The 22235-nt window shown below is 41.9% G+C and overlaps 1 protein-coding gene across 2 annotated transcripts in view; it reads left to right on the top strand.

The window, feature by feature from the left end:
- Positions 1–22235, top strand: part of LOC112226916 (cadherin-18) — an 81197-nt gene that overhangs the window by 24186 nt on the left and 34776 nt on the right. For both annotated transcript variants that reach the window (XM_024391587.2, XM_024391586.2), the window contains exon 2: positions 10323–10848. In XM_024391587.2, coding sequence (XP_024247355.1) covers positions 10615–10848 — 234 coding nt within the window. In that variant the 5' untranslated portion in view covers positions 10323–10614. The remainder of the gene's footprint in view (positions 1–10322; positions 10849–22235) is intronic.

Genomic DNA, 22235 nt, shown 5'->3' with positions numbered 1-22235 from the left:
TAACTTTGCTTCTCAATCTGTTTTTATTTATCTTTGACATCTCAGAGTTCATTTGGCTTATTGCAATGCAGACAGAGAAACAATGAAGACATGACAATAGCATCCTCAGACAAGCCTCTATGACACCTCACATGAAATATTTATCACTTGCAAATTGTTTATTGTTGGATTGCTGGTACTCTGCTGACAGGTGGACTGATTTATTTGGAAGGTTTTTGGAAATGCTTCAGAAAATAGCAAAGTTGAGTTACCAATCAAGCCCTAAGAAAAGTGATAGATTATAAATGACTGTTTTATATTACCATTTTATATCTTTACTGTTTTGTATCATTATATCATCTTAGTATTAACATACTGAAAGTAGTATTAGGTTTAAGCTCTTTGTGTATGGACTGTAGTGGACTAATAATGTGTATTTCAAATAACTCAGTGTCACCTGACTGATAAGAAGTCCTGAGATATGAAAAGAGGAGCACGGGGAAATCCTGAGTGATGGAAAAGTACTGAAGTACATCTTTGTGGAAGGGAGGGGTGAGAGCTAAGGGTATAAGTGGACACTGTGCTGTATTGAATGTATGCATTCAGCTGGTACATCTTCGCTGAGTAAACATTTGCAACTTCACTCTAAGTTTGGTCTCTTTTGAATGATAAATATGTTTATTGCGTATTGAGGTATTGGTCTTATCAATTGGAGTCCCGAACCGGAATTTACACTTAAGGAACAGATTTTGGAGAATAATTGGTACTAGAAGAGGCTGGGCAAAAAATAAAGGTAAGCTTGTTTGTTACCAATTCTGTTTCTTACCAATTCTTACCAACTGTATGCTCGGCCCTAATTTATGTGCTCTCTGTCACCTGAAGCTTCATGGCAAATGGTCCAGGAACACAAGGAAAGCACAAAGGACAATGCCCAAGGTCTAGTCTGCCCTTCCCCCTCTGAGGGGCCAAAATGTATCTATTTTTTACAGTATTCAGAGGACTGACTATTGAGTGATAGAATAATGTTATAGTATCCATGTTTGGTATCTACCCGAATCTTGCTCAATGAGGATAACTCCGATTCTATCTATATGGATATCTGATCTCTGATCTCTGGGTTAATGTGTATCTGTACACGTTGAACTCTAAATAACTCCACACAAAGAGTTTTTATGGTCCTCTCAGAAATTCTGTCTAATTTACATTGGTCTTATCCCCACACAAGCTCTTAGATGCTGTGGCACCCTGTGGAGATTGGGCCTTGACGGTCAGATTATGGTGGTTGGTTTGGGGTTGAAAGGTTACACCGTCAGATGCTATAAATGGAATTAAATGCCTTTGTTATTTCTCTTACCCTGTTTCCAGTCCATGGAGGAAGGTTGTATGATCAATTCTCATTTCCTAGGCTTCTAGGCCTTTGGCCTAGTAGGCATTTCTTTGTTCATTCCCTGTCTTGTAAGTTAATATTGTACTGCAGTAGGCTAAATTAGGGTCACACAGAGTGTTTTTTTGGTGGTCTTAAACATATCTACTTTGAAACAAAATTATACACTTCACACATATTTTTATGGGCTTAAAAACACAAGATACCTGTACCATGTCAGAATTTATTGGAATGTATTACATTTTGAGTTTGCATCCCAATATTATACTTTATTTGTACTGAAGAAAAATATCAACGCAACATGCAATCATTTCTAAGATTTCACTGAGTTACAGTTCTTAAGGAAATCAGCCAATTGAAATGAATGAATTAGGCCATAATCTATGAATTTCATTTGCCTCATGCAGTGCAACATCTTATCACGGGTCCCTACGGAACTTTCATTGCGCACACCTGGCCCCTATTCCCACTGATTGTGTTTGTATATATGTGCCCTTTGTTCACCATGGTCTTGTCGATTATTGTTACAATGTCCGTTGGTTCTTGTGAGTACCTGTGCTGTGTGTTTTGGGCTTTCGTGCCCTTGTGGATCACGCAGATGATTACGGGTCTTGTCCCGTGTGTTAATCATTGTGCCCGTGTGTATTTATTTGACGTACTCCTCATTCAACCTGTGTTTTGTAAACGTGTTTGTTTGGTGTTCGTCACCGTGCCTTTACATGGCACACCGTAATTTGTGGCTTAATTTTAAAAAACTATTACGCATGATGTTTTCCCGGAACTCTTCATGCCACGTGACACATCTCCTCGCTTAGAGTTGATCAGGATGTTGATTGTGGCATGTGGAATATTGTCCAATCCTCTTCAATGACTGTGGGAAGGTGCTGGATATCGGCGGGAACTGGAACACGCTGTCGTACGCTTTGATCCAGAGCATCCCAAACATGCTCAATGGGTGACATGTCTGGTGAGTATGCAGGCCATGCAGAGTATGCAGGTATGCAGAAGAACTGGGACATTTTCAGCTTCCAGGAGTTGTGAACAGATCCTTGCGACATGGGGCCATGCATTATCATGTTGAAACATGAGGTGATGGCGGCGGATGAATGGCACGACAATGGGCCTCAGGATCTCATCATAGTATCTCTGTGCATTCAAATTGCCATCAAATAAAATGCTATTGTTTTCATTGTTCATAGCTTATACCTGCCCATACCATAACCCCACTGCCCCCATTGGGCACTCTGTTCACAACATTGACGTCAGCATGCCGCTCACCCACACGACACCATACGCGTGGTCTGCAGTTGTGAAGCCGGTTGGATGTACTGCCAAAATCTACAGATCTGAAAATCAAACTAAATGTTCTTTCTCACATGCTCTGAATAGGTAGACCTTACTTAACAAACAATGCAGTTGTAAGAAAAATAGCACAAAAAATTATTAAAGAGCACCAGTAAAATAACAATAAGGAGGCTATATACAGGGGGCACCGGAGGCACCGGTTAGTCGAGGTAGTTGAGGTAATATGTACATGTAGGTAGAGTTATTAAAGTGACTATGCATAGATAATAACAGAGAGTAGCAGCAGCGTAAAGGAGGGGGTGGGGGCAATGCAAATAGTCTGGGTAGCCATTTGATTACATGTTCAGAAGTCTTATGGCTTGTGGGTAGAAGCTGTTTAGAAGCCTACTTGGACCTACTATAGACTTGGCGCTCCGGTACCGCTTGCTGCGTGGTAGCAGAGAGAAAAGTCTATGACTAGCATAGCTGAATTTTTAGGGCCTTCTTCTGACACTGCCTGGTATAGAGGACCTTGAAGACAGGAAGCTTGGACCCAGTGATGTACTGAGCCGTACGCACTGATTAAAAATATTTATAACATTCCACCCATGAGGCCACTAGGTCATTTGACTGCTGGGAAGGGCGACCCTGCTATATGCAGAGAATAATTCTTTGTTAATGTCTATATGGCCTTGTAACTAACTAATACACTTGAATTCCGTTCTCATGACCATCCTTTAATCTTAGTCAGCTAAACACATAATACTTGAGGTACATGTGAGGTATATACACTATATAATATGCACATATCAAATATAACTCCACTATAAACCTGTTGTGAGCCTTGAGCCTGCTGAATCAAAGTATCGGCTAAGAGTTAAGTTTCAAATGTTTAAGCGAATTTAGTATGGCCATTTAGGAAAATCACAGGTGTGTGTGTGACCGGTGGAGGCATCATAAATATTCAGTCTTGCCCATTCTCCCTCTGAATGGCACACACACAATCCATGTCTCAAGTGTCTGATGGCTTAAAAATCCTTCTTTAACCTGTCTCCTCCCCTTCATCTATACTGATTGAAGTGGATTTAACAGGTGACATCAATAAGGGATCATAGCTTTTACCTAGAATCACCTGTTCAGTCTATGTCATGGAAAGATAAAGTGTTCCTGGTATTTTGTTCACTCAGTGTAGATCCCCACATAAACATGTAGGAGGTGGTTTTGGCATGTGCCGTTGTGGACAGGTGGGTGAAGTAGCCTGTTTGTTCAGAACTTAACAGCGTATGGTTCTGGAGTGGGAATTGTATCTAACCGGAGGAGAAAATATTGTGCATATACTAAATATTCCCAATTTATGAACATGATGGGAATGAGAGACATAGTGTAGATGTGGTGACTATTCAGTTCCTTGAACCTATACATTAAACCTTTGAGAAGTAGATTTTTGAGATTTTTTTTGTTGTTGTTAGACAACAGACCTCAATTAAAATAACACACCACTTCACCCAAGAGTTAAAAGAGACTAAAACAAAATAGGAAACGATGCAGAAAGCTGCAAAGAGTAGTTCAATCGATACAATACATTTGAATTTGGTTAGCATTGGTATCTGGCTGATGTATTTTATAATTTGGGTACATAACATATTCATCTCAAAATAATAGACATTAATGAGTGAGACGCAAATGGTGAATATCCAACGGAGACTGGTATTAAATATATACAGTACAAACTTTAGGGTTAAAGGGGGGACAGTTGCCTCCCTGTGATTAAAACATCTTTGTTCACATAGTTAAACAAGTGTTAGAGTGGAAGAGAAATGTACTGGGTGATAGTGATTGAGAGAGAGCTTTCATTTTGGGAAGAGTGGAAGAGTCCGAGTTGGGAAGGAACCAGACATGTAGACTAGTGAAAGTAACATGAAGAAAGTGTATTCTGAGTAGAAAGGAAGGACATGGAAAGTAAAATGGAAAGATTCATGGTATTGTAATGAGTATTGCCAGTATAGTTCATAATAGTATGTAGCTTTCAGCCAGCACTCTAATGATACAATATTTTAGCAATTTGAAGCTAAGGTTCTCAATACAAGGTCACATGATAAATATGAGTGTTGACATCATCTGCGTTCTATTGTTTGATATGCTCCTCAGTGAACAGAGGGATTGAGTTTAGGGACTGATATTAAATCCAAGCTCACCATTATTCCTCCACCCTCGGCACATCTGGTGTTTGGGTTAAAGATAAAATGTGCCCTTTATGTTGTGAACATAAACAGGCTATAAGAGACAGTAGAACAATTGGAACAGAGGCACGAATGATTGAATTCTAATTATTATTTCTCAAATTAGATAGAGTTGGAGTAACACCAGTGATTTAAATAAGACAGTCATTTCATATAAAATAATATGTTCCTATTACATGAAAATGTATCCAAAATTGAAATGAAGAAGATCCAAATAAAAGGGCTGTGAAACAAAAACAAGTGGGTTTAATAAAGGCTTCCTGCCAAGATGCAATAAGCTCGATTGGAAAATAGAGGAATGTACTGTACATAGGCCGAGTAGTACCTAATACTGCATTTTTAGGACTGATTTAAGATTTAGCATAGGGAAAACTAACTAATTGTTTTGTTTCTTTTCCAAGAGAGGATGGGGTGTCCCCTATCAAGAGTTTAACAATGATTCTGTATCTCTCCCTTTGAAATACTTCCTGTAGCCTGCTGCCTTGTGAGAGCAGTTATTGAAATTCTACAAGTGTAAAGGTAACCGAATCCGTCCGTTAAGGGAGCTCCCAAATTAAGAAATGCCATTTGTTTGTTTTTTGCCCCTACATTTTATCCCCCCACCCACAACTGCAACACACCAATCTACAAATAGGAATATTTGTTAGTAGTGTTAATACCATGTCTGATTTATTGTGTGGTCTTTTTATTTGGTTTTAGTAGGCTATTCACGGGTGAGAAAGGATGCACCTTAAAGGACATACAAATACAATGTTCTAGTATCTTGTGACTGAATTTTGGTTGCACATACGGTACCAAGTCAAAGGTTTGAACACACCTACTCATTCCAGGGTTTTTCTTTAGAATAATAGTGAAGACATCAAAACTTCGAAATAACAAATGGAATATGTGGTAACCAAAAAAGTGCTCAACAAATCAAAATATATTTGATATTTTAGATTATTCAAAGTAGGCACCCTTTGCCATGATGACAGCTTTGCACACTCTTGGCATTCTCTCAACCAGCATAACCTGGAAAGCTTTTTCAACAGTCTTGAAGGAGTTCCCACATATGCTGAGCAATATTTGACTGCTTTTCCTTCACTCTGCGGTCCAAATAATCCCAAACCATCTCAATTTGATTGAGGTCGGGTGATTGTGGAGGCCAGGTCATCTGATGCAGCACCATCACTCTTCTTCTTGATCAAATAGCCCTTACTCAACCTGAAGGTGTGTTGGGTCATTGTCCTGTTGAAAAACAAATGATGGTCCCACTAAGATCAAACCAGATGGGATGGCATCTCGCTGCAGAATGCTGTGGTAACCATGCTGGTTAAGTGTGCATTGAATTCTTAATAAATCCCTGACAGCGTCACCAGAAAAGCACCCCCCACCCTATCACACCACCTCCTCTGCTTCATGGTGGGAACCATACATGCAGAGATCATCCGTTCACCTACTTATCAGACCAAAGAACAGATGTCCACCGGTCTAATGTCCATTGCTCATGTTTCTTGGCCCAAGCAAGTCTCTTGTTTCTAGTGGTAAGTCTAGGTCTTCCTTTCCTGTGGCGGTCCTCATGAGAGCCAGTTTCAACATAGCGCTGGATGTTTCTTTGCAACTGCACTTGAAGAAATGTTCAAAGTTCTTGACATTTTCCGGATTGACTGAGCTTCATGTCTTAAAGTAATAATGGACTGTCATTTCTCTTCGCTTATTTGAGATGTTCTTGCCATAATGTGGACTTGATCTTTTACCAAATAGGGCTATCTTCTGTATACCACCCCTATCTCTTCACTAAAACAGTGATTGGCTCAAACGCATTAAGAAGGAAAGATATTCCACAAAACAACTTTAACAATGCACACCTGTTAATTGAAATGCATTCCAGGTGACTACTCCATGAAGCTGGTTGAGAGAATGCCAATAGTGTGCAAAACTGTCATCAAGGCAAATATAAAATATATTTTGATTTGTTTAACACTTTTTTGGTTACTAGATGATTCCATATGTGTTCTTTCATAGTTTTGATGTCTTCACTATTATTCTACAATGTAGAAAATAATACCTGGTACAGAGTATGTTTGTAACTATGTTTGTAACAATGAGTCTGAAGTACAGGGAAAGAACAAACTAATTTAATGTTGTGGGCCTCTGTTCTGACATTCTGGGGAGTCCTGATCACACCTCACTAAAAAGATTATAGACACTGGGTGAAATTTAAATATACTGTAATATGTACATGCTGATAATTATGAAGAAGTGTATTGCTGTTGTTTTGTTTGTTTTGTTTACTGTATTTGCTTCAATACAAAACTCACCAGATTGGGACTGGGGTACTGTTGAGATTTCTCCCAAAAAAAGCCCTCTAAATCCCTGACCCTCTAACTCCCCGGTGAGATCGCCAAATATGATATGGAAGTATATGCCAACCTGCAAAATAGTTTAAAAAGTGTTTTAGTATTCTCTTTTGTATTAATAATGTTGGAAAATGTAATAATTAGTCATACAGTGAATAGCCTGTCATGAATTCTTGAATCAGAAATGCCCTTAACTGTTGTTCTGGTCTTTCTTCTCTCGAGGTTATGGCGATTGTGACTCTGGATGGTATCTTGATGCATGGAAGGGATAATTTGACTGAAATCAGTGTGAGCCCCACCCCTTATAACCGGCTGAAGTAATGGTGGCAATGGCGTCCACTGCAGCCCTGTCCCTCAGCACTTCTACCTGAGCATTCAGTCATATATCAACTGCCTTTTCTATCAGGAGTGCGGCATGAGTCCTGAGACCGAGCACATGGAGAGAGATCACTTCTAAACTTCTCTCATGCTGCTGGGGCACTAATAAAAAGAATGGGCGAGACAGAATTGACATTAAAGGATGGTTGTGGCGGCTAAGGTGAGCGATTTGTCTGGTTGGGAAAATCTGACTATCCCCCAGATACTGGTTGGGACATCATCAAGAGCCACCCACTTCGACAGGCATGAGTTACATTGTGAGTATGAACGTTAAAGCTATCAGAAGAAGAAAAGTTAGAGATACCAGAAGAATGAGTGTTGGGGGAGGGGGCTCAACCTTGCCCTTAATTGATTTGGGATTGCCAAAATAGTTTATCTGGGGTATTGGGTTGATTGTGGGGGTCCTCACACTGGAAAATGTATAGTAATCTAGACTTTTAAAAATGCATTGGGATACTGATACCACTCACAACAGTATAAGACAAGAACAAATGGGGACCATACTGAGAAAAAAGAATGCTAGAAATGTAAAATAAATCAAGTTTATTTTAACGTTAGCAGGATAAATGCTTCCCTTTCTGTAAATGTATGTTCTGCCAGTGTCTGTTAGGGAATCGAATGATAAACTCAACGTGAAGCACCCTTTCATGGGGTTCATCAATTTCGGCTGTGTGACAGTTAAATTAAGAACTGGGTCTACAGTATTTGGCTACATCCGTAGTTTTATTCAGTCCTTCTCGTCAATGGCTACGAGGTTGAATGTTTTGACAGAAGGGGGGAAGCAGGGATGTGACCCAGTAGACTGGAGACCAGAGTGTCAATTTAAAACAAGCGCTGTGCGAAGCCCCCGCTCTGGGAACACCAGATGTATATAAGGAGATTGAGATGTTGTGCACGGGGATAAGGGACTGTCATTCTAAATTTGGGTTGGATAATTTAGCAATAGTTTTAATTCCTCTTTGGACAGGCAAGACGGAGAGACAGAGTGCTGCCCCTGAACGATTAAGAAATCGCAAAGGGAGGGGCGGGTGCATTACTCACAACAGCATATGAGAGGTGTGAGAGAAACCTCTATCTAGTCTATTTGATTATTCCTTGAATTCCTTTATGGATGAAAAATTATTTCCTTGTGAATTTATCATGGGTTGTAATTCTAATTCGGTGTGGGTAATTAATTATATTTGTTCAGAATTTTTTCATTATTCAGAGGTAATATTAAGATTTACTGCCAAGGGTGGTGTTATCAAAGAATATGGGGTCATCTTGCAGGTGGTTTCTGAAATGAATTCAATATTGGTAAGAATCCATTGAGTCTAAGTTAGGGAGGTTTTCCTCCAAGGTCGAGAGAGAAGGACCTGTTGTATTCTCCAGCCTCTAACAAGCTACTTGTATCTGTGGTCTCATGTCAACAACACTGATGTAATGGTTAAGTTCGTCACCTGGAAGCTTAGCCAAGTATGGTCTACCGGTTTATTGAAACTCTACACTCAAGCTGTTGTGATATGTTGAATTTGATTACTGTAACCAATTATCTCCAAGTCTTTTTTTTTGCATGTGACTCAGAGTTTTGTGCTCGACACTCTCAACGCCACTACTCTCTCCTCCTTTTTTTGTGAACAGATAACATTTGACCTACCGGAGGTCTGGGACCTTTGTGGAAGGGAGAGGGTGAGAGCTAAGGGTGAAAGTAGACACCTCACTGTATAGAATGGATGTATTCAGCTGGTACATCTTTGCTGAATAAACATTTGAAACAACACTCAGAGTTTCGGCTCTTTTTGTATGACAAATATGTTTACTGTATATTGAGATATTGGTCTTGTCAAAAGGAAAGGAAAACACTAAATGCTTTGCTGCAGTGGAGGCTGGTGGGAGGATTTATAGGAGGCTGTAATGGCTGTAATGGAATTAATGGAACGGTATCAAACACATTAAACATATGAAACCACATGTTTGATTCCATTACATTTATTCCATTCCAGCCATTACAATGAGCCTGTCCTCCTATAGCTCCTACCACCAGCCTCCACTGCTTTGCTGAGTAGCAGATGGATAACACGTCTTCTCACATGCCATGGCAATATCCTTTTTAACAGTGATTGAAGATTTTTTATGGTTTTCTCATAGAATATCCAAACAACGGAATTATTCAACAGTGTTTCAAGTACAATATTGACAGAAACTGGAAGATAGAACCACAGCTATGCTTGTGTGAGGGTGTTTACCAAGTGACACACGTTCTGTAACAGTGTAATAGACTGTGAGAATCACATGATCAAAAGCAGCTTATCATTGTGATAGACTCCGACAAAGAACGCACAAAAGAATGTCCCCAAAATGCTATTCTGGCCTATGGAGATGCAGTTATGGCTCTCCTGCTTTCATAAAACCATTTTAAATTGAATGTCTTTCAGTTGTGAGGTATGTCAGAGACGGCTTAGCCTTTTGAGCTCAGACTCAGCAATGTAGTTTTGAATACTCTGGTTTGCATCCGAAGCGGACGGAAATACTCAATTCATGCACCCAGCGGAAATTGCCTCTCAGAAATCAAGTCAAAATGACAGTTTTCATCAGGAAAGAACATTGTGCTTTTAAAAATGAGTCAACGTGTAATTTCAGAGTACCCGTTCCATCAAATTGCATCGGGGGATTTCACAGAAAGAAAAACATGACTCATTATCTGTGTTTCCTTAATGTTCTTTCTTCTTATCTTTCAAGGGGAAACAGCATGGCAACCTGCTCAGACAAGACCACTGGTGAAATCTTCTGAGGATCCTCTTAGCAAATTAACAACCGGCCTCTCCCCTCCGCTTCCATCCGACATGGAAACGGACCTTGGTTCTACTCCCTAATGGACAGACTGAAACAAACCATGGAATATAAGAGAAACCTCTGGACTGGTCTTATCTACACCTAGTACTGTCTTACTATTGAGACGCCTTTGTGGCCTCTGGGTACACTGTGTGCCTAAGGTACAGTGGAGGACTTAGAGAAGCATACGTTCTCTACCATGAGAATTCCTGCTACCACAGCCTGCCTCTGCCCTTTGCTCATCTGCCTGTGCTTTATCCAGAAGAGCTATGGGACGTCCCAGCTCAGGCCCAGCGTCAGAGCACAAAGTAACCAAACCAAACACCCAGACGGAGAGAGAGACGTGCACCACCGGCCCAAGAGGGGCTGGATATGGAACCAGTTCTTCGTTTTAGAGGAACATATTGGACCGGAAGCACAGCATGTTGGAAAGGTATGCTATTCATGTTCACTTTTAATGGCGTTCTTTTGATGTGAGGTATTTGCATGCTGAGAAGAAAACAGTAGGCCTACATATTGCAGTCTGTAGGTGTTTTTGCATGATACAAAGTTGATGATTGTCACTGCGCCTGGGAGTGCACAGTGACAGTCATTTGAGAGCAATTTTGTACCAGGTTATTAGAGCCGTACGTTTACGAAGGTTTAGAGCACTTTTCTTTCTTTTGGAAAAGTTTTTCAGCTTATTTTCAGAAAAAAATATATATATTTCCACTTTATATGATAAATAACCCAAATTGGTAAACCTATTACACGACGATACGACCTGAAGAAGGTATCTAAAATTAATCATTTTATGTACGAATTTGAATGAAGAATACATTTTGGGGGGATACATTTGATCAATTGTTTGTATGGTCATGGTCAGGATAATTCATTCTTATTGAATATCTAAACATGGCAACATTATGAGCTGAAAGCAGTGTTACCTAACTGCCTTATGATACAGCTTACCACAGGAACCAGATCTTTTGATATTGTGTAGCAGAGGCTTCTTGAAATGCACAAGTTGTAGTGGGTGAACTAATCCACTGTGAAACTGACATTGTATGACATTGACACTACAGTATGTACCAAAGGTGAGGGTTAAAATGGGGCTTGTGAGAGATGTGGGAAGTGAAAGGCTGGTAAGAGATGGCTCACACACACACACACATCCCCTGAGGGAGGGAGGGAGGGAGGGGGGGGGGTTGAGTGTGTGATTCACTCTCCTCAAAGATGCTGTGATAGTTGAATTGTGTGTTCTTCTTCCACTAAGATGGCACCTCTCTTGGTATTGATTTGGCCATGAGGAAAACAGCAGGTAATAGAGTATCAAGAAGCCATTTTCAACAGCACATAAGCCTACATTTATGAGCTTGATTCTTGTCGGCACGCTAAGTATACAAAACATGAAGGACACCTGTCCTTTCCATGACATAGACTGACCAGGTGAATCCAGGTTAAAGCTATTATCCCTTATTGAGGCCACTTGTTAAATCCACTTCAATCAGTGTAGATGAAGGGAAAGAGACAGGTTACCAAATGATTTTTAAGCCTTGAGACAACTGACACATGGATTTTTTTTTATGTGTGCCATTCGGAGGGTAAATATGCAAGACAAAAGATTGAAGTGCATTTTTTATTTTTTTATTTCACCTTTATTTAACCAGGTAGGCCAGTTTAGAACAAGTTCTCATTTACAACTGCGACCTGGCCAAGATAAAGCAAAGCAGTGCGACAAAAACAACAACACAGTTACACATGGTATAAACAAACGTACAGTCAATAACACAATAGAAAACATCTATATACAGTGTGTGCAAATGAGCTAAGATGAGGGAGGTAAGGCAATAAATAGGCTGTAGTGGCGAAGTAATTACAATTTAGCAATTAAACACTGGAGTGATAGATGTGCAGAAGATGAATGTGCAAGCAGGTGCGAAGGACCAAAAAAAAAAAAATATGGGGATGAGGTAGTTGTATGGGCAATTTACAGATGGGCAATGTACAGGTGTAATGATCTGTGAGCTGCTCTGACAGCTGATGCTTAAAGTTAGTGAGGGAGATATGAATCTCCAGCTTCAATGATTTTTGCAATTCGTGCGAGTCATTGGCAGCAGAGAACTGGAAGGAAAGGCAGCCAAAGGAGGAATTGGCTTTGGGTCTGACCAGTGAAATATACCTGCTGGAGCGTGTGCTACGGGTGGATGCTGCTATCGTGACCAGTGAGCTGAGATAAGGCAGGGATTTACCTAGCAAAGACTTATAGATGACCTGGAGCCAGTGGGTTTGGTGATGAATATGAAGCGAGGGCCAGCCAACGAGAGCATACAGGTCGCAGTGGTCGGGCTTTGGAGACAAAACGGATGGCACTGTGATATACTGCATCCAATTTGCTGAGTAGAGTGTTGGAAGCTATTTTGTAAATGACATCGCCGAGGTCAAGGATCGTTAGGATAGTCAGTTTATGAGGGTATGTTTGGCAGCATGAGTGAAGGATGCTTTGTTGCGAAATAGGAAGCCGATTCTAGATTAAATGTTTTATTAGAGATGCTTAATGTGAGTATGGAAGGAGAGTTTACAGTCTCACCAGACACCTAGGTATTTGTAGTTGTCCACATAACTCAGAACCGTCCAGAGTAGTGATGCTGGACAGGCGGGCAGGTGCAGGCAGCGATCGGTTGAAGTGCATGCATTTAATTTTACATGCATTTAAGAGCAGTTGGAGGCCACGGAAGGACAGTTGTATGGCATTGAAGTTAGTTAGTTAACACAGTGTCCGAAAAAGGGCACGAAGTATACAGAATGGTGTCGCCTGGGTAAAGGTGGATCAGAGAATCACCAGCAGCAAGAGCGACATCATTGATGTATACAGAGAAAAAAGTCGGCCAGAGAATTGAACCCTGTGGCACCCCCATAGAGACTGCCAGAGATCCGGACAACAAGGCCTTCGGTTTGACACACTGAACTTTGTCTGAGAAGTAGTTGGTGAACCAGGCAAGGCAGTCATTTGAGAAACCAAGGCTGTTGAGTCTGCCAATAAGAATGTGGTGATTGACAGAGTCGAAAGCCTTGGCCAGGTCGATGAATACGGCTGCACAGTATTGTCTTTTATCGATGGCTGTTATGATATCGTTTAGGACCTTGAGCATGGCTGAGGTGCCCCAATGACCACTTTGGAAACCAGATTGCATAGTGGAGAAGGTATGGTGGGATTCGAAATAGTCGGTGATCTGTTTACCTCTTGATGCTACCCATCCCGGATCCGGGATCGTGACTACGGCTCAAGCTCATTAGCATAACGCAAAATGTGAAAAAATATTCTTAGACATATTTAACCTCCACACCTACACAAGTCCAATAGCTCAAATGAAAGATAAACACCTTGTTCATCTACCCAGCAAGTCAGATTTCTAAAATGTTTTACGGCGAAAACATAGCACACATTTATATTAGACCACCACCGAAACAAAATGCAAGCGGCGGCCATTTTGTCCCAGAAAATATAAAATTTAAAAGTAGGATTAAAAAATAAATAATTCACTAACCTTTTGAAAATCTTCATCAGATGACAGTAATATTACATGTTACACAGTACATTTTTTTTTTTCAATAATATGCCATTAATATCCATAAATCTCTGTTTACAATGACGACATTTCAAAAAATGCTACTCAAAATGTCCGGAGAAATTATGATAGCTCGGACAGATAACGTCAGATAACAAGCAATAAACATGACTAAATATACATGTTCTACATATAGTTACAAAGATACACTTCTTCTTAATACAACCGCTGTGTTACATTTATTTTTAACGTTACAGAATTCGTTCACTAGTCTATGCTATGAGTCGGCGCTCAGATATTAGCAGTGTCTCCTCTACGTTTGGAGTCCACAGAAACCCAAAATAACCACATAAATATTCCCTTACCTTTGATGTTCTTCGATCAGAAGACGTAGAAGGAGTCATACTTACCCAATACATCGTTTGGTTTCAAGTTGTGCGTCTTTGTATTAGCATATGCTAACAGCTTCAGCTGAAATGCACCCAAAATAACTTCTGCTCCTTCTGGTCCCGCACTCTTGCGCAATCAAACTTCAAAATTACATATTATATGTTGACTAAACTGGTCAAACTAAGTGCAGAATCGAGCAAAATGATGTTTTTATCATGTAAAACAATGATCATCGCGAACAAACGAACCGGCTTCAACTGGTGTCTATTGGAAAAGAACGTTCTCCAAATCGGCGCGCGCAATAGAGTGCATGTATGTGAGAGTGAACCGGGCATTTTCGCCCGCCAAAGGATGAAATTCAAACAATGAACGTGCCAATTGAAAGCAGACATCGCGCTGAACAAATACATACTGTTCCCAGATCGGTAGCTGCCTGGGAAGGGTGGGGGCGATGACGTCAAAGTTGACCCAACTTTTCTCTTGACAAGAGAGAGTTTGGGAGAAAGGCTGCCCTGAGAGTTCTGCTTTACATACAGACATAATTTAAACGGTTTTAGAAACTTTAGAGTGTTTTCTATTCAATAATTATTATTATATGCATATATTATCAATTTTGGAAAAAATATTTTCAGTTTACTATGGGCACGCACTTCCTCCAAAGGGGGCAGTATTCAGCCATAAGCTCAAGAGGTTAACTTGGCTTTTGAAGATTTTTGAAGATTTTAGAAAGGCAGGGCAGGATGGATATACGTCTATAACAGTTTGGGTCTAAGGTGTCTCCCCCTTTAAAGAGGGGGATGACCGCGGCAGCTTTCCAATCTTTGGGATCTCCGCCAATACGAAAGAGAGGTTGAACAGGCTAGTAATAGTGATAGCAACAATTGCGGCGGATAATTTTAGAAAGAGAGGTGCCAGATTCTCTAGCCCAGCTGATTTGTAGGGGTCCAGATTTTGCAACTCTTTCAGAACATCAGCTATCTGGATTTGGGTGAAGGAGAAATGGGGGAGGCATGGGCAAGTTACTGTGGGGGGTGCATGGCTGTTGACCAGGGTAGGGGTAGCCAGGTGGAAAGCATGGCCAGCCGTAGAAAAATGCTTATTGAAATTCTCAATTATCGTGGATTTATCGGTGGTGACAGTGTTTCCTAGCCTCAGTGCAGTGAGCAGCTGGGAGGAGGTGCTCTTATTCTCCATGGACTTTACAGTGTCCCAGAACTTTTTGGAGTTTGTGCTACACGATGCAAATTTTTGTTTGAAAAAGCTAGCCTTTGCTTTCCTAACTGCCTGTGTATATTGGTTCCAATCTTCCCTGAAAAGTTGCATATCGCGGGGGATATTCGATGCTAATGCAGAATGCCACAGGATGTTTTTGGGCTGGTAAAGGGCAGTCAGGTCTGAAGTGAAGCAAGGGCTATATCTGTTCCTGGTTCTACACTTTTTGAATGGAGCATGCTTATTTAAGATGGTGAGGAAAGCAATTTTAAAGAATAACCAGGCATCCCCATCCCCTATTAAATCCTTCCAGGATATCCGGGCCAGGTCGATTAGAAAGGCCTGCTCGCTGAAGTGTTTTAGGTAGCGTTTGACAGTGATGAGGGGTGGTCCTTTGACCGCAGACTCATTACGGACGCAGGTAATGAGGCAGAGATCTCTGAGATCCTGGTTGAAGACAGCAGAGGTGTATTTAGAGGGCAGGTTGGTCAGGATGATACAGTGCCTTGCGAAAGTATTCGGCCACCTTGAACTTTGCGACCTTTTGCCACATTTCAGGCTTCAAACATAAAGATATGAAACTGTATTTTTTTGTGAAGAATCAACAACAAGTGGGACACAATCATGAAGTGGAACGACATTTATTGGATATTTCAAACTTTTTTAACAAATCAAAAACTGAAAAATTAGGCGTGCAAAATTATTCAGCCCCCTTAAGTTAATACTTTGTAGCGCCACCTTTTGCTGCGATTACAGCTGTAAGTCGCTTGGGGTATGTCTCTATCAGTTTTGCACATCGGGAGACTGAAATTGTTTCCCATTACTCCTTGCAAAACAGCTCGAGCTCAGTGAGGTTGGATGGAGAGCATTTGTGAACAGCAGTTTTCAGTTCTTTCCACAGATTCTCGATTGGATTCAGGTCTGGACTTTGACTTGGCCATTCTAACACCTGGATATGTTTATTTTTGAACCATTCCATTGTAGATTTTGCTTTATGTTTTAGATCATTGTCTTGTTGGAAGACAAATCTCCATCCCAGTCTCAGGTCTTTTGCAGACTCCATCAGGTTTTCTTCCAGAATGGTCCTGTATTTGGCTCCATCCATCTTCCCATCAATTTTAACCATCTTCCCTGTCCCTACTGAAGAAAAGCAGGCCCAAACCATGATGCTGCCACCACCATGTTTGACAGTGGGGATGATGTGTTCAGGGTGATGGGCTGTGTTGCTTTTACGCCAAACATAACGTTTTGCATTGTTGCCAAAAAGTTCAATTTTGGTTTCATCTGACCAGAGCACCTTCTTCCACATGTTTGGTGTGTCTCCCAGGTGGCTTGTGGCAAACTTTAAACGACACCATTTTATGGATATCTTTAAGAAATGGCTTTCTTCTTGCCACTCTTCCATAAAGGCCAGATTTGTGCAATATACGACTGATTGTTGTCCTATGGACAGAGTCTCCCACCTCAGCTGTAGATCTCTGCAGTTCATCCAGAGTGATCATGGGCCTCTTGGCTGCATCTCTGATCAGTCTTCTCCTTGTATGAGCTGAAAGTTTAGAGGGACGGCCAGGTCTTGGTAGATTTGCAGTGGTCTGATACTCCTTCCATTTCAATATTATCGCTTGCACAGTGCTCCTTGGGATGTTTAAAGCTTGGGGAATCTTTTTGTATCCAAATCCGGCTTTAAACTTCTTCACAACAGTATCTCGGACCTGCCTGGTGTGTTCCTTGTTCTTCATGATGCTCTCTGCGCTTTTAACGGACCTCTGAGACTATCACAGTGCAGGTGCATTTATACGGAGACTTGATTACACACAGGTGGATTGTATTTATCATCATTAGTCATTTAGGTCAACATTGGATCATTCAGAGATCCTCACTGAACTTCTGGAGAGAGTTTGCTGCACTGAAAGTAAAGGGGCTGAATAATTTTGCACAGCCAATTTTTCAGTTTTTGATTTGTTAAAAAAGTTTGAAATATCCAATAAATGTCGTTCTACTTCATGATTGTGTCCCACTTGTTGTTAATTCTTCACAAAAAAATACAGTTTTATATCTTTATGTTTGAAGCCTGAAATGTGGCAAAAGGTCGCAAAGTTCAAGGGGGCCGAATACTTTCGCAAGGCACTGTATATATGAGGATGCCCGTGTTTACGGATTTGGGGTTGTACCTGGTAGGTTAGTTGATATTTTGTGTGAGATTGAGGGCATCAAGCTTAGATTGTAGGACTGCCGGGGTGTTAAGCATGTCCCAGTTTAGGTCACCTAAAAGTACGAGCTCTGAAGATAGATGGGGGGCAATCAATTCACATATGGTATCCAGGGCACAGCTGGGGGCAGAAGGTGATCTATAACAAGTGGCAATGGTGAGAGACCTGTTTTTGGAAAGGTGGATTTTTAGAATTAGAAGCTTGAATTGTTTGGGCACAGACTTGGATAGTATGACAGAACTCTGCAGGCTATTTCTGCAGTAGATTTCAACTTCGCCCCCTTTGGCAGTTCTATCTTGATGAAAAATGTTGTAGTTGGGTGGAAATCTCAGGATGTTTGGTGGCCTCCCTAAGCCAGGATTCAGACATGGCTAGGACGTTCGGGTTGGCAGGGTGTGCTAAAGAACTTAGGGAGGAGGCTTCTGATGTTAACATGCATGAAACCAAGGCTTTTACAGTTACAGAAGTCAACACATGAGAGAGCCTGGAGAATGGGAGTGGAGCTAGGCACTGCAAGGCCTGGATTTGCCTCTACATCCCCAGAGGAACAGAGGAGGAGGAGGATAAGGGTACGACTAAAGGCTATAAGTACTGGTCGTCTAGTGCATTTGGAACAGAGAGTAAAAGGAGCAGGTTTCTGGGCATGAAAGAATAGATTCAAGCCATATTGTACAGACAATGGTATGGTAGGATGTGAGTACAGTGGAGAAAATGAGAGATGATGAGAGAGGTTTAGTCTCCAGAGATCATTTAATCTAGGTAAGGTCACCACATACCTGGGAGGTGGAACAAAAGGGCTAGCTAAGGCATATTAACCAGGGCTGGAGGCTCTACAGTGAAATAAGACAATAATCACAAACCAAAACAGCAATAGACAAGGCATATTGACATTAGGGAGAGGCATGCGTAGCCGAGTGATCATAGGGACCAGTGGGAAGCTAGGTGAGCTGGAGACACGGCGATTCAGACAGCTAGCGGGCCGGGGCTAGCAGGCTAGCAGAAGGGCCTTAGGGGGATGTCGCGACGGAAGAGTCTGTTGTAGCACCCTTGGACGATTACGTCAGCAGACCAGTCGTGATGGATCGGCAGGGCTCCGTGTAGGCAGTAAAAGGGTCCAGGCCAATTGACAAAATAGGTATTGTAGCCCAAGAAATTGACTGATGGACCTCTTCAGGTAACAGTCCGATATGCTCTAGACAGCTAGCGGACCGCGGCTAGCAGGCTAGCGGATGGGCCTTCAGGGGACGTCGCGACGGGGGAGCCTGTTTAAACCCCCTCGGGCGGATTACGTCGGTAGGCAAGTCGTGATGGATCGGCGGGGCTCCGTGTGGGCAGTCAAAGGGGTCCAGGCCAATTTGGTATTATAGGAATTTGAGCCCAAGGAGTGGCTGATGGACCTCTTCAGCTAGCCGGGAGATGGGCCTAGCACGAGGCTAGTTCCAGGTTAACTGGTGCTTGCTTCGGGACAGAGACGTTAACCAGGGGTAGCCACTCGGACAACAGCTAGCAAGCTGCGATGATTCAGGTGAAAAGGTTCAGAGCTTGCGGTAGGAATCCGGAGATGTGGAGAAAAAGCAGTCCGGTATGCTCTGGGTTGAATCACGCTGTGCAGACTGGCAGGAGTTGACCGGGCTATGGTTAGCTGATGACCGCTAGCACTTCTAGCAAGAAGTTTGTTAGCTGTCTAGCTTCTGTTGGGGGTTCTAAAGTATTGAAAATAGCAGATCCATATCACATTGGATGAGGCGGGTTGCAGGAGAGTATGTTGAAATTGAGGTTAAAAATATAAAAAATATATCCGAAATATATACAAAGAAAAAAAAGATATATACATGGGACACGACAAGACAAAGACAAAGACATCTGAAGTGCTATGCCATCTTGGAAAATAATGAACGGGGTATGGTAGTAGGTGTCAGGCGCACCGATTTGGGCCTGACCTAGAAAACTGTTATACTTTTCACGGCTTCAGATGTGTCAGCGTGATGAAAGGATGAAAAATGGCCACATGTATCTGAATTTTCTCAACTCTGCTCTGCTGTGACTAATTAGCTATACAACCTTTTCCTACATCACAGAGACTATATATACCTAGCTGTTCTCTGTATAGGCTAGACATGTACTGCACACTGAGTGTTGAAACTACACTTTCCTCTGATTTAGATAACAAGGTTACAGCCCCAGTCCACATACCTCCCAACCTCTTATCAATCAATGGGATTGACGTGTAGAGGTGGTGTTGGTGCAGCGGAGGCCAGAGTTGGTTGATACAGTTGCACACCGTTAATACTACCAAGTCTCTCAGGCAGCAGTGCCATCACCTCTCACTACAATCTTAATAATAAATTGTTCCAAAAGGGTTATTTTCTGCTGTCCCCATAGGCAAACACTTTTTGGTTCCAGGTAAAACCCTTAAAAGGGTTCTACCTGTAACCCAAAAGTGTTCTTCAAAGGGTTCTCCTATGGGGACAGCCGAAGATCCCTTATTGGTTCTAGATTGCACCTTTTTTCTAAGAGTGTAGAGTTAGATAATATGATTAAATACCCCTTACCAGACCTCAGAGACAAATATTACATCAAATCTTTCACCCCGGCTCACTAATGCCAAGACTGGGTATAAAACAATTATTGTCAGTGAGCTCTTGCTGCAGCATAAAAATTGACCTTTCCATCAGCGTGCCTCATGTAATTTGTGGTTAGCAGAGGGGGTAGATTCCTGATTTAATCAGTCGGGGGGTTCTTGGAGCGTAGTCAGTTTATCAGCCTCTGTACAAGCCTATACCAGTGAACTTGGCTCCATGGGAATTTAGTGAGTGGATAGCTGCCAGTGTATGGGAAGACAGTTTTGTGTCATTATTTAAGAGCATTCTAAATGGCATCATTGTGTAATTCAATGAAATCCTACAAAAGAAATGTGTAGGCTATGCAAACTTTGCAAACTAGGCTATTGCCTCCCTGTGCATACACACTTCTTATTCCAAAAACTGCTTCTAAAACTGGAAGTATCTACAGTATGCCTGTGAAAGTCTATAACTGGATGTAGTAGTGGAGGGATTTTACAGTGAAATCTTGCAGTATAGCAACTGAGCCTATTTATCCTCCCTGTAGATATAAACTCAGCAAAACAAGAAACATCCTCTCACTGTCAACTGCGTTTATTTTCAGCAAACCTTTTTAAATATTTTTTATATATTTGTATGAACATAACAAGATTCAACAACTGAGCCATGAACTGAACAAGTTCCACAGACATGTGATATAAATGGAATAATGTGTCCCTGAACAAAGTGGGGGGGGGTCAAAATCAAAAGCAACTGTCAGTAACTGGTGTGGCCACCAGCTGCATTAAGAACTGCAGTGCATCTCCTCCTCATGGACTGCACCGGATGTGCCAGTTTTTGCTGTGAGATGTTACCCCACTCTTCCACCAAGGCACCTGCAAGTTCACAGACATTTCTGTGGGGAATAGCCCTAGACCTCACCCTCCAATCCAACAGGTCCCAGATGTGCTCAATGGGATTGAGATCCGGGCTTTTTGCTGGCCATGGCAGAACACTGACATTCCTGTCTTGCAGGAAATCACACACAGAATGAGCAGTATGGCGGCATTGTCATGCTGGAGGATCATGTCAGGATGAGCCTGCAGGAAGGTTACCACATGAGGGAGGAGGATGTCTTCCCTGTAACGCACAGCATTCAGATTGCCTGAAATGACAACAAGCTCAGTCCGATGATGCTGTGACACACTGCCCCAGACCATGACAGACCCTCCACCTCCAAATCGATCCCGCTTCAGAGAACAGACCTCGGTGTGACGCTCATTCCTTCGATGATAAACGCGAATCCAACCATCACCCCTGGTGAGACAAAACCGCAACACTTTTTGCCAGTCCTGTGTGGTCCAGCGACGGTGGGGTTATGCCCATAGGCGACATTGTTGCTGGTGATGTCTGGTGAGAACCTGCCTTACAACAGGCCTACAAGCCCTCGGTCCAGCCTCTCTCAGCCTATTGGGGACAGTCTGAGCACTAATGGAGGTATTGTGCATTCCTGGTGTATCTCATTCATTTGTTGTTGCCATCCTGTACCTGTCCAGCAGGTGTGATTTTCGGATGTACCGATCCTGTGCAGATGTTGTTACACGTGGTCTGCCATAGCGAGGACAATCAGCTGTCCGTCCTGTCTCCCTGTAGCGCTGTCTTAGGCGTCTAACAGTACGGATATTACAATTTATTGCCCTGGCCACATCTGCAGTCCTCATGACCCCTTGCAGCATGCCTAAGGCACATTCACGCAGATGAGCAGGGACCCTGGGCATCTTGATTTTGGTGTTTTTCAGAGTCAGTAGAAAGGGCTCTTTAGTGTCCTAAGTTTTCATACCTGTGACCTTAATTGCCTACAGTCTGTAAGGTGTTAGTGTATTAATGACCGTTCCACAGGTGCATGTTCATTAATTGTTT

The sequence above is a fragment of the Oncorhynchus tshawytscha genome, linkage group LG28 (assembly GCF_018296145.1).
Source record: "Oncorhynchus tshawytscha isolate Ot180627B linkage group LG28, Otsh_v2.0, whole genome shotgun sequence".
In the NCBI taxonomy this organism is placed as follows: Eukaryota; Metazoa; Chordata; class Actinopteri; order Salmoniformes; family Salmonidae; genus Oncorhynchus; species Oncorhynchus tshawytscha.
This window is presented reverse-complemented; position numbering and strand designations above follow the sequence as displayed.